Raw genomic sequence first — 12,556 nt, forward strand, 5'->3', positions numbered from 1 at the left:
GTTAATCTTGTAATAGTACGGCTTTAATTTTGTAATAGTACGACTGTGAAATATATATATATATATATATATATATATATATATATATATATATATATATATATATATATATATATATATATATTATGTCTAGTTATATTGTTATGTATAACAACTACAAACACTTTTAATAATTAATTAATAATTAAAAAATCTAAAGATTACAAATAAATTGGACGTTTTTTTTGTGAGGGACTTTTATTTTGAATGTCTGCTGACCCGGACATCCTCACGTTCAGACTGCCAACATCACAGCGGAGAGCTGGGGTTAGGGGCGAGCCTGCAGTAGAGGATTCAGCGCTGCTTAGCTTTATATCAGCGGTTCCTCCGAGTGCAGGATGACTTTACCCCCACAGGAGGAGATCAATCCGAGCAGAGGATCGGCCTGTGGCGCGCGGGGTTAGCTGCTGCGGGGTTTACTGTGGTGGGGAAGCGCTGCTGCTGCTGCCGCCTCTGCTGCTCGGGTCTGTGGGTCTGTGGGTCTGTGCCACTGTGGCAGGAGCTGAACTCGACCGAAACGGAGCTGCTGCTGAGTTTATAACTGGGTTTAGTTCAGAGAGCTGTGTGTGTTTGTGTAAAATACTGTAATATTAGAGTACATTAGAGTCCGTCCAGCAATATTCACGCCTTCTTTCTCTTGTTTTCCTGTTTATAAGCTGCTTCCTGCGCTGCTAACCAAAACAATCTCTAGTTCTGATTAATCTTCAGATTTCTGCCTTTATCCACCAGAAATCGGTGCGTTTAGTTTTTTTAAACTGCTCCTCCAGGGTTTAACTGTACTGTATTGTATTGGAAGCGGTTTTAACACTGTTTTTTTGTTTGTTGAGAATATCCCAAAGCTAGCTAGCTTTAGATTGGCTTCAGCAGCAGGCTTCTTGTAGGTAGTTAGGTTAGCTTGTTAGCTTATAGTTCAGGGTATAAAGCAGTGGTGTACTGAGTCAGGCAGCAGAAATGGACGACTTCAGCTCTATATCTCTGCTCTCTCTGGCGATGTTAGTGGGCTGTTATGTTGCTGGGACCATTCCTCTGGCTGTCAACTTCTCAGAGGTGAGTTTTAAGAGCTTAATAAGAGTAACAGTGTGTGTTTGTTTGGTTAGCTAACAGCTAGCTAACTAGCTAAGAAGCAACACTAGCTAACCTAACGTTACCTAGGGTAACTAACTACAGCTCTGGACAAAAAAATAAATAAGAGACCACTTAAAAATTGAGTTTCTTTGATTTCACCACATTGAAAACCTCTGAAATATAATCAGAAGGAAGATGGATGATCACAAGACATCAAACCAAGCTGAACTGCTTGAATTTTTGCACCAGGAGTAAAGGCATAAAGTTATCCAAAAGCAGTGTGTAAGACTGGTGGAGGAGAACATGCCAAGATGCATGAAAACTGATTAAAAACCAGGTTTATTCCACCAAATATTGATTTCTGAACTTGGAATTTGGGAGAAATGTTGTCCGTAGTTTATAGAATAAAACGACAATGTTCATTTTACTCAAACATATATCTATAAATAGCAAAATCAGAGAAACTGATTCAGAAACTGAAGTGGTCTCTTAATTTTTTTTTTTCCAGAGCTGTACAAGTCTAAATATTTGTGGACTCTAGGAATGAGCAGTACAGCCTTAGAGTAATTATTATAATGTAACAGGGTGTTTCTGCTAATGATATTTATTCTTGGTGATGAGAAAATAAAATCTTTTTATATAGTACAATAGTTTTAAATATTTAGTGCATGCATATAAGCTGCAAACAAACAGTAGTACACAAGATAATAAACTAGGGGTGGGCGATATGGCTCTAAAATAATATCACGATATTTCAGGGTATTTTTGCAATGACGATATACTTGGCGATATAGGAAAACAGAAAATTAATTAATTAATTTCAGGAATATAGTATACGATTATAACAGCATAATCATAATGTGGCAAAATAAATAATATAATGCAGCAAAAAATAATGCAGAATATTTAGTGCATGCATATAAACTGCAAACTGAAACAGTTATACAATAAATACACTTAAAGCTTCACAGTAAATAATAGACTACATTTAAGACAGAACATCTTTATTATCACGATATGGATTTTTAATATCACGATATTTCTGTGTCACGATATATTATATACAATATAATATTGCCCACCCCTACCCCCAACTACTACTAAGAGTATTTGTTAACTTGGCTAACAGCTAAGAAGCAAGCTAACTAGTTAGCTTATATGTCTAAAGCTTTGTGGACTCTAGGAATGGCCGATACAGTCCTTTTAACAGTGTGTTTTGTATGTGAAAATTGCTGTAAATTTCTTTTTGACAACATCAGACTGATCTCACTAAGGCTTAGTGCCATCCTCACAGGATCCGCACAGCAGTGTTCCAACATTTAGGTCAGACAAGGGTAGTGGTGTGTGATACAGTAAAATCTGAGGTCTATCTAGTGCCCAGTAAATACTGAGAAATGCTAAAGTATAGTTTGTTAAAATCCCAGTACATTTTAATGACTACTAAATGAATTAGCATTTTTTGCTAAATACTGTAATTAGTTAAAATGTAAATGTAAAAAAAAACTATTTGTCCATATAGTGTTGCCTCTGTTGCTGTTTTAGTGTAGGAATCATTAGATTAGCTGTACTAATTCTACTATATTGCACAAAGCCATGCTGTGGTTATAGTTTACATAGTTAACTTAATCTCCATGTTCTTTAGGGGTTGGAATGGCAAACATCTGCTTGATCTTGTTATCTCTTCTCTGTTTCTGTCGGTTAATGAATAGTTTATTCTGTGTTGCGAATTGACACTGTCCTGCAGCTTTACAAGAAAATAAATAAATCATCTTAACTTTCAATGAAAATCAGTGTGAATATAATTTAAAAATAGTTCTGTTCATCATTACACTTTGACATAAGGTTAAAAAGAACTACCAGATTCAAATCATGTCAAAACAACAAAAATTGACCTAAACAGTATTATTTCCCACAGTGAATGAAAGGTAATAGACCCAGGACAGCATTACTCCAAGAACATAATTTAAACTGCTGGTACTGGCTGATATTTATGGGAGCATTATTAGAATGTACAGTCTATGCATCGGTCTATACCTAGTCAGACTAACACGTCATTGCAAACCTTAAAATATTGATCCAGGTTCATGTCATGCTAACAGTAGTTGTGGGTTTAAACTAATATCCCTCTGCCCTTCTTTCCAGGAAAAACTCAAACTGGTGACTGTACTGGGAGCAGGCCTGTTATGTGGAACAGCACTGGCTGTGATTATTCCTGAAGGAGTCCATGCATTGTATGAGGAGGTTTTGGAGGGTGAGTGTCCGTCAGGATGAACTTCAGATTTGTGTTCAGAGATGAGAGAATACATTTTCAGGGTTAATGATACGGTTTTGAAGTCAAGAATAGATTTTCAATGATTTAATATTTAATAATAATTTATTATTCAGCATTACTAAAATATTCAGGTTGGACTGGCTTTAAAAATAAAAAAAAAGTGATCTTATTAAATACTACAAATGAACTATAACTAGAAATGTCCTGATTTGATCCAATAGCTTGGGATTGAAATTGACCCAGGCATATATTTTACTTTGAAGTATCGGCTTTTTGTAACCTGATGCGGTTCTAATTCTTTATTGCCACTGTGTTCAGCATGCCCTATTCTTTTACCAGAGGGAATATATTGTATATTAGCTCTGATTCGAATATCTAACTACACAAATAACATCACATTTATATGACTTTTTTTTTTTTTTTAACAAAAAAAGACTAGATTAGATCAGTAACGGCCAATACTCAGCGTTAAAAGAGACTGCTTGGGAATGCAGTTTAATTGGAAAGTGAGGCTTCTAACTATAAACATAGTTCATGTTCCTACATTTATACAGCTCTGGAAAAAAAATAAGAGACCCCTTCAGTTTCTGAATCAGATTCTCTGATTTTGCTATTTATAGGTTTATGTTTGAGTAAAATGAATATTGTTGTTTTATTCTATAAACTACAGACAACATTTCTCACAAATTCTAAATAAAAATATTGTCATTTAGAGCATTTATTTGCAGAAAATGAGAAATGGCTGAAATAACAAAAGATGCAGAGCTTTCAGACCTCAAATAATGCAAAGAAAACAAGTTCATATTTAAAACGTTTTCAGAAATCAATATTTGGTGGAATAACCCTGGTTTTTAATCACACATTTCATGCATCTTGGCATGTTCTCCTCCACCAGTCTTACACACTGCTTTTGGATACCTTTATGCAACTCCTGGTGCAAAAATTCAAGCAGTGATCATCCATATTCCTCTTGAGATATATATATACCAGAAGTTTTCAATTTGGTCAAATCAAGGAAAACATCATTATGTATTCTCTTTTTTTCCCCCCAGAGCTGTACATATGCAATTATGCTACACACATCAGTTTAATCAATGTTTGATTGTGGTTACCATACAAGAGGAAGAATCTAAAAGGTGTTATTACACATTTTAAACACTTTGTAGTGTTGTTAAATTATGGACATTAAATAAAATAAATCATTATTTTCTTCTCTCTTTCTTTGCAGCTGGACATCATGCTCACGGCCAGGCTGAGGTGTCCGTCCCCGAGCAGAAAGTAGCTGAGGGAGTGGTTGGGCCCAGTGGTGAACACGCCCACAGTCATGAGCAGCTCCATGCCTACATAGGCATCTCTCTGGTGCTGGGGTTTGTCTTCATGCTCCTGGTAGACCAGATCGGCAGCTCCCACATGCACAGCGGCGATGGTCAGTGTGCTAAAATAGCTATTTAAAAAGTGGAATATTCCCTAATACAGTGTTTATCAACCCTTGAACTGGAGGCACCCTGCTCTGCACACTTTAGTGGTTTCCTCCCTGCAACTCTTAAAGTTCTTGTTAAATCAGGTGTAAAAGTGATGCATGTGTTGGACATGGTGCCTCCACAACCAAGATTGAGAAGAACTATCCTAATAAGTTAAGGCACCTTTATATAATCAGGTTCTGATATTTATTGTATGTCTGTTTTCTTTTCCTCAGTAGATCCAGAAGCAGCAAGAGCTGCTAGCTCGAAGGTCACTACTACCCTTGGCTTGGTTGTCCATGCTGCAGGTAAACCTATAGAATCATAGAACAATACTCTCAATATTTTCTGTACATGTTTTACAGTTATTAATCATTCATTTTTAAACTTATTTTCCCTCTAAAGCTGATGGAGTGGCTCTTGGAGCAGCAGCTTCTACCTCTCAGGCTAGCGTCCAGCTCATTGTTTTTGTGGCCATTATGCTTCATAAGGTACATACTTTTGCAGCTTTTGTGAGAGTTCTGATTGCACATAACATTAATGCATTCTTCAAGCCATTGTTTGTTATAGATTTCCTTATTTTGAATTTAAATTAGTTTGCATTATAGAGATTCTGACTTCACTTTTATACTTGCTGTGCTGGTCCTCATTTCTTTAGTGTACTTTATATTTAGAATTTTTTTTTTCATAGAAGAATGCTGTAAATTTAGTCTTTTGTTGCTTGTTGTATGATGTTTTTCTTAGGTCTGAAGCATGTTGTTTCTCTCCACAGGCTCCTGCTGCCTTCGGCCTGGTCTCCTTCCTCATGCATGCAGGTTTAGAGAGGAACCGAATTCGTAAACACCTGCTGGTTTTTGCCTTGGCGGCTCCTCTCCTGGCAATGCTCACCTTTTTAGGTCTCAGTCAGGTATGATCTTATAAAAGAAGTATAATAAAATAATTAAGCCAATTAAGTTTGGCTGCGGGCATCAATTGGTGTTAGTTATTAAATAACTTTCTTATACTGTTATGAAAAAAATAAGTTTTTTTTAACAGATATAATCCTGCATTTCATTTTTGAAAAATACCATTTTGTATAAAACTGCAGGATGACGGAATTTGGCAGACTTTCCTTAGAAACTGATGGCCTTCGAATCTATGCAAACAAAAAACAGAAAAACAGACAATTATTTAATACATTCTGGGAATGTCTGCATTTTAAATTATTCTGTATGTTGTTGCTGAATGGCAGTTTGGTTCGTATTTTTATAGTAAATATTGCTTCACAACTTCCAGTTCTTGGAATTCTGGAATAATGTGTTTTGTATAAATATTTAACTAGTTCTGCCAGTTTTTCTTGAACAAAGCCGTTTTCTCAAAGAATACTGGCAGCATTTTTATTAATTTTCTTTTAATTAATAAAAAAATCATTGCATACCTGAATTATAAACAATATTTCCATAAGTATTTGCTCAGTCATCTAACTAAGTCAGGTTTCAATACTTTAGTGTATAAAACTAACCACTTAGACATGCTGCAGAGTGCTTCTACAAACATTAGTGAAAGAATTGATGGCGTTCAGGAGCACAGTGATTTCAAGTTGTAAAATTTCGTCACTACTAAATACATCTCTGAAAACAAATAAGAGACCACTTAAAATATGGAATATAATGGAATGGAATGGAATCAAGAAGAAGATGGATGATCACAAGCCATCAAACCAAGCTGAACTGCTTGAATTTCTGCACCAGGATGGTTAGTTATCCAAAAGCAGTATGTAAGACTGGTGGAGAAGAACATGCCAAGATGCATGAAAACTGTTATTAAAAACCACCAAATATTGATTTCTGAACTTTTAAAACTTTATGAATATGTACTTGTTTTCTTTATTATTTCTATTATTATTTGAGGTCTGAAAGCTCTGCATCTTTTTTTTTTTGTTATTTCAGCAATTTTTCTTTTTCTGCAAATAAATGCTTTAAATGACAATATTTTTATTTGGAATTTGGGAAAAATGTTGTCTGTAGTTTATAGAATAAAACAACAATGTTCATTTTACTCAAACAAATACCTATAAATAGCAAAAACTATTTTCAATCAGAATCAATCAAAATGTCTAAGTTAATCATTACAGACGTCTAAACTTCATGTGGCCTTCAGATTAGTTCAGAAACACAGGAACAGTAGAGCGTACTTCATGGAATGAGTTTGAAAGGAGCTGAGCAGATCCATTAAAGTCATTTAAGTCTTACCTCACCAAGTGTAATGCATGCAAGCAGATACTTTTTTGCACTATATTGTATAACTACATAAAACTGATAAATCAATTTATATTTGCTCTGCACATTAAACTTCAGTAACCTTATGCTTTCCCTGTAATTGTGTGTCCTTTCACCATACAGAGCAGTAAAGAGGCCCTGTCTGACGTGAATGCTACTGGAGTGGCCATGCTCTTCTCCGCTGGCACTTTCCTGTACGTAGCCACGGTGCACGTCCTCCCGGAGGTCGGGGGCACAGGGGGGCACAGCCATTCGCCTGGAGGCAGCGGAGGAAAAGGACTGAGCAAAGTGGAGGTGCTGGCTCTGGTCATGGGCTGCCTCATCCCTCTAGTGCTGTCCATCGGCCATCAGCATTAGAGTCGCTAGCAGAGGAAATGAGGGAAAATGAACTGTTGCTAACAGGGGACTTTTCCAAACGGTGGCCAAACACCTCATGCCACAGGTTTGAATTGCATTTGTCTGTTTAACCAAATTGGAAGCCGTAAGGGATTTGAGTCGATTTAACTCGTCGTGCCTCTCTCTGGGGGTTTCGGATCTGTGGCATGGCAGCTGACTTATGGAAGTGGGTTGGACAGCATTGTGATCACATGACCATAACCCCTACCTCCTCTCTTCCACAGAGGATTGTGTGCCAACAGCAGGCATTAGCTGTTCTCTTAATGAATGGCATCGTGGGTTTATGTTGTCTTTTTTTTCCCCATTTCTTTTCTTTTTTTCAGCCTCTCTCTTAAATCTTCTCAGTATCTCTTAATAACTTCACTATGGATCACATTTTGTTTTTAGCCAATCAGTCGTAAGCTCTTTGTGTGTGTTCTGGAAATTAGTTTTTTTTTTTTTTTTTTTTACTTTCTCTTAAACCAATTAATCAATCAAACTAATCGTCAAAATACATTTTTAAAAATAAGGGACAGATATATATAATAATGTACACAGCCTTTTGGACTCACATGATGGCAGTATGGCAATGCAGTTGTTTAGAGCCTATATTTTATTTTATTTTATTTTATTTTATTTTTTTCTCCACAAAACAGTATGAATATGGTGAAGAGCAGTGAGTCTGTTATTCTACTTGACTTAAATAGTATTAGTCATCTCAGAGTCTCAGAAAATACTTCTAGACATCTGAAACAGTAAACTTATAGACATCAGAACAACATTGCCTTGTTTTATTTTGTTTTTTTGCTCAGATTACATTTAGATTTCACTTGTCCCCATAAAAAAACATTGTGATGGTGTCTCAGTGTCTCAAGACAAGACCATTTTGAAGAAAAAAACAGTATAAGAACCACTTAATAAGATAAGTGTAAACAGAATCTGGTTTAAACATATCCAGATACTATCCAGATTAATTCCAGGTGTAAACAGACTTTAAAAAAGTTTTGCAATTTGAATCAAAGTATGCCCATGTAATATTTTGAACTGCCAAACAAGATTTTTTTTGTTTGTTTGTTTAATTATTTTGTTTGTTTGTTTAATTATTTAATTTGTTTGCAATTGTATAGGTACTAGTTGGACAGAAACAGTGTCTATTTTTGGTGGTGATAACTGAAATAATGTAATTGTCTTTTTTTACTCATGTGGGACCATAGGTCATCTTTTCATGTCATGTAGAAGGAACTGAATAATAGTTGAAGAACAATGTTTCTAGCATTCGTCGGAGGTTTAGCATTACGTTAAGGATTTAACATTCCTTACAGCTTGCCAGGAACATGTATGAGACCCCAGAGCGCCTTTGGAACGGCCTGGATGTACGACGTATGCCCGTTTTTTCCACAATGTCTGGACACTTTTTTTTTTCGAATAACTGTTTAAATTATGAAGCTAGTTGACTTGAAAGAACTGCTGAAGCTTCTTCTCTTCTCCTCTGTGCTCGTGACTCGTCACTTACACCACCAGTTCAGCTGCTTTTCTCTTTCTCTGAAGCATCTCCGAGCTCCGTTCATGTGGGCAGGCTGGGATGTTTTCAGTGTATCTATTATGCCTGCCCGAAGCAGAGCTTGTGTATATAATGTGTTCTGTATAAATCACTATGAACTGCGCTTAATGGAAACTTGGCTTCACTTTTAGACGTCCTATATTGAGTTTTTACCCAGTCTTTTAGTACAGTTTAGAGCGGCAGCGCGAGGGAAACGAAGACAGGACCTGGGTTTAATTCAAACAGTGGGTAGGGAATGTAATAAATATTTTACAAGAATCTCAGTAATGCTACATTTTTAATGTGGGTGTGAATTATTTTGTGTTGAGACTAATTGTATGGAGAACTAAAGAACTGTTCCAGTGAAAAACGTGTGACTTAATCTTTTACCCAATTGTTTAAAAAGGTATTGATTATGTTGTTACACCACATCTTTTGAATCACATTATCTGTCCTATGAAGACTCTTTCTCAGTAGTCTGATGGTCTTACATATTATACTGTTTAATGAATCTATAGCCGTGTCTAGGCGGGTTTAGTTTCTCAGGGGGTCCTGGGGTAATTTGGTCATTTCTCTTTTATGGGAGGGGGGGTCCTCTGTGATTTAATTCCCGTCCAGATTGACGTTGTGTGTGAATTTTTTTCTCAGAAGTCCTCTGAGAAAATTACAGGCTGAATTACCTACAATTTTTCGCTGAAGTCTGTGGTACTCCGTTAATTTTATTCCTGTCCAAATGCACATCTGAGTTTCGTCACCTCATGCTTAATTAAATAGCTATTTGGCCCACTGTCACGCCGTAATTATACAATTTAAACATTTCCACGGAGATCCACATAAACACAACAGTGAGTGGAAATGGAGGAGCTACTGAACACCTGAATGTCACATGACCAAAAAAAGCCAAAAACTCACTAGTCCTCCTGTTTTTTCAATTGCAATCCAGATGCAGGAGTTTTATCATTGAGTAGAAGTATGAAATATTTTTTAAAGATGTTCCCCTGAGAAACGAATCCCTTTTGGGCTAAAGTGGTGATGTCACCAGAAAGGTCCGACCTCCAGTGTAGAACTTGAGAGTGAAGTGTGGGAGAAAATGCAGCCTGCTTTGTAGGCTGTTGACCTCATCGTACCCACAGAAAACACCTGTAGGTTTGCAAAACTTAAAAAAAGTTTCAACAAATAATATCCAATTTATAAAAAAACTGCTTCAGTTTCCAACCAAATTTTAACTGCCCAATATTGCCCTCTAGTGAGATAAAAGCCCCAAAACATTCCTACTGCATTCCCTAAAGAGACAGTATACAACTACATTATCACTGAATTTAACAACAATAAGTTCAAACAATGTGTAGAATGATAAAATACAAATTTTACACTACATTTATTTATATTTTAACTCAAAATAAAAATTGGATGTTTTTTTTTCTGCCATTGTCATGCTTCTCCAACCCCTCCAAAACATTATATGTGTTGAGAGAACTTTTGGCATATCAGAGAACCTAAGACTTGGAAGGATACATCAGTTGCGTCCCTTAAACCATTCCAAAGGCCAGCTGAATTTCATGACTCTATACTATGAGTTCTTCACTTTGGAACAGCCACCTTTGAGGTCACCCTTGAGAAATGCAGCCCACGCATTGGAAGGCAGCTACTATGAGGAAATTGTTTACCATCTTCAACACTTTAGAAGTTAAAAAGAAGTCTTATAAATAAAACAAAGCTGTGTCCAGAACTGTGACCTAGTCGCTGTTTCCTGCGTGTAAAATTCCAACCATCCATCCATTCATCAATCCATGCATCGTCCACCGCTTATCCGAAGTCGGGTCGCAGGGGTAGCAGTTCTAGCAAGGAGCCCCAAAGTTCCCCATCCGGGCTAACATCTTCCAACTCTGACCAGGGGCATCCCTAGGCGTTTCCATGCCAGAGTGGTCTCCGCCAAGCTGGACGTGTCAAGAGCACCTCCTTAGGGAGGCGCCCTGATGGCATCCTCATCAGATGCCCGAACCACCTCAACTGGCTCCTTTCAATGCAAAGAAGCAGCGGTTCTACTCCGAGCCCTCTCTGAGGAAAACCCCAGCCACCCTTCTGAGGAAACTAATTTCGGCCGCTTTTATTCGCGACCTGCTACAAGGGTGAAAAATTCCATTTTACTAAATAGAACACACTACTTTAGAGAAGTTTGAAAAGATAGTCAACAGTTTTGGACATGTTTTTGTGTGAGCTGATTACTGTGTTGTGGTTACTGTGGGTATTCTGTTATTGTATATTGCCTGGAGACTACATATTACAGTGCACTCTGATTGTTGTAGTGCACTAGAAAATTGGCACGTTCTTGGACAACACTTAGTAGTGCGCTACATGTGCATCTGAAAAAATCTGAATACCATTGAAAAGTTTATTTATTTTAGTAATTCTTACTTTCTTCTGCTGCCAATCTTTATGAAGATGCGGATTTCATTTCCCAGCAGGACTTGTCAGCTGCCCACACCACCAAATATACCAATTGGTCTTATCTAATATTCTAATTTCTTGAGATTCTTAGCTGTAAATCCATAATAATCTACATTTAACAGAATAAACGCTTAAAATAGACCACTCTGTTTAATAAATCCTGTGAATATGAGTTTACTTTTTTGCATTTTGGGTTTTATTTTAGACGCACCTGTATATAGTGAATGGTGCACATTTATGGACAGAGTTAAACTCCTAGAAATGGCTTTTTGAGTCTTAACTGTGGAAAAACTTTATGAACATGGTTATCACATACTGCAGGTATAGTCTTATTTGCCATGGCATAAATGATATCGGACAGGTTTGTTTAGTTTACAGTAGGAAATGACGAGGCTAGTGTTGCTAAAATCCTTAACAATCTATATAAACAGGTTTATTAATAAACATTTAATATTTACCGGTATGCTGAACATTTATTAAATCAATTTACATTAGGGTTTTCGGGGAAAAAAAGGTTTTAAAAGTATTTAATGATTGACACAAATACAGAAACAGTGTGTCAAGCTCTCAAAAGAAACTCTTTTGAAAAGTAACTAAAAAAAAAAAAAAAGGTGTCTTTTGGCCACGGCTTTCCTAAACTTTTTGTACACGACTCTGTGTATCAATCTTAAACTCCATTTCAGCAACATCATCTCCCGCTGCACTCCTACATAAATGACACCGGTATACAGCACATCTCCTCCAGCTCATCTCCACCTGCCAGACTCTGATAACAGACCATATGGAGACCTGAGGGAGTCTAATAATGAAGCCAAAATGAAACTATCCTCTCTCTCCATCACTCCCTTATACCTCCCACAAAAAGCCTCTATCCCCATAAAATCTCTACAGCTACTTTATGTTCAGCTGCTGCCTCGTATAACGCATGTGTTCAGGCCTCCACTTTTAAACTCCCATCAGCACACAGACTGAGACTGTGAGAGATCACTACACCAGAGGGTGCTGCAGAGTAGACCAGCAAATAGGAGCCAATGTGAGCACTGGCCTCTGTACAGGGAATAGTGTCTTTTATAATACATATACATATATTAATATATAG

At 36.9% G+C, this 12,556-nt stretch overlaps 1 protein-coding gene across 2 annotated transcripts; it reads left to right on the plus strand.

Moving 5' to 3' along the window:
• The first annotated feature begins 261 nt into the window (after window positions 1–261).
• On the plus strand, window positions 262–9,302 carry slc39a9 (solute carrier family 39 member 9). Of its 2 annotated transcripts, none has more exons than XM_049463991.1 (7): window positions 262–1,086; window positions 3,247–3,355; window positions 4,605–4,802; window positions 5,073–5,144; window positions 5,242–5,327; window positions 5,609–5,743; window positions 7,218–9,302. In XM_049463991.1, exons 1-7 carry the CDS (start codon window positions 991–993, stop codon window positions 7,449–7,451), a joined length of 930 nt encoding a protein of 309 aa, XP_049319948.1. In that variant the 5' UTR covers window positions 262–990; the 3' UTR covers window positions 7,452–9,302. The 2 variants fall into 2 exon arrangements, with proteins under 2 accessions (XP_049319948.1, XP_049319949.1); XM_049463992.1 differs by having other exon boundaries at window positions 5,076–5,144.
• The last annotated feature ends 3,254 nt before the right edge of the window (window positions 9,303–12,556 follow it).

The sequence above is a fragment of the Astyanax mexicanus genome, chromosome 14, assembly GCF_023375975.1.
Source record: "Astyanax mexicanus isolate ESR-SI-001 chromosome 14, AstMex3_surface, whole genome shotgun sequence".
NCBI lineage: Eukaryota > Metazoa > Chordata > Actinopteri > Characiformes > Acestrorhamphidae > Astyanax > Astyanax mexicanus.

What these genes read in the sequence shown, in the direction of transcription:
- slc39a9 (XM_049463991.1), top strand. Translation starts at nt 991, where the DNA reads ATGGACGACTTCAGCTCTATATCTCTGCTCTCTCTGGCGATGTTAGTG. An exon ending in CCACATGCACAGCGGCGATG is followed by an intron (nt 4,803 to 5,072) that starts GTCAGTGTGCTA and finishes TCTTTTCCTCAG; the next exon opens with TAGATCCAGAAGCAGCAAGA. An exon ending in TGGCCATTATGCTTCATAAG is followed by an intron (nt 5,328 to 5,608) that starts GTACATACTTTT and finishes TTCTCTCCACAG; the next exon opens with GCTCCTGCTGCCTTCGGCCT.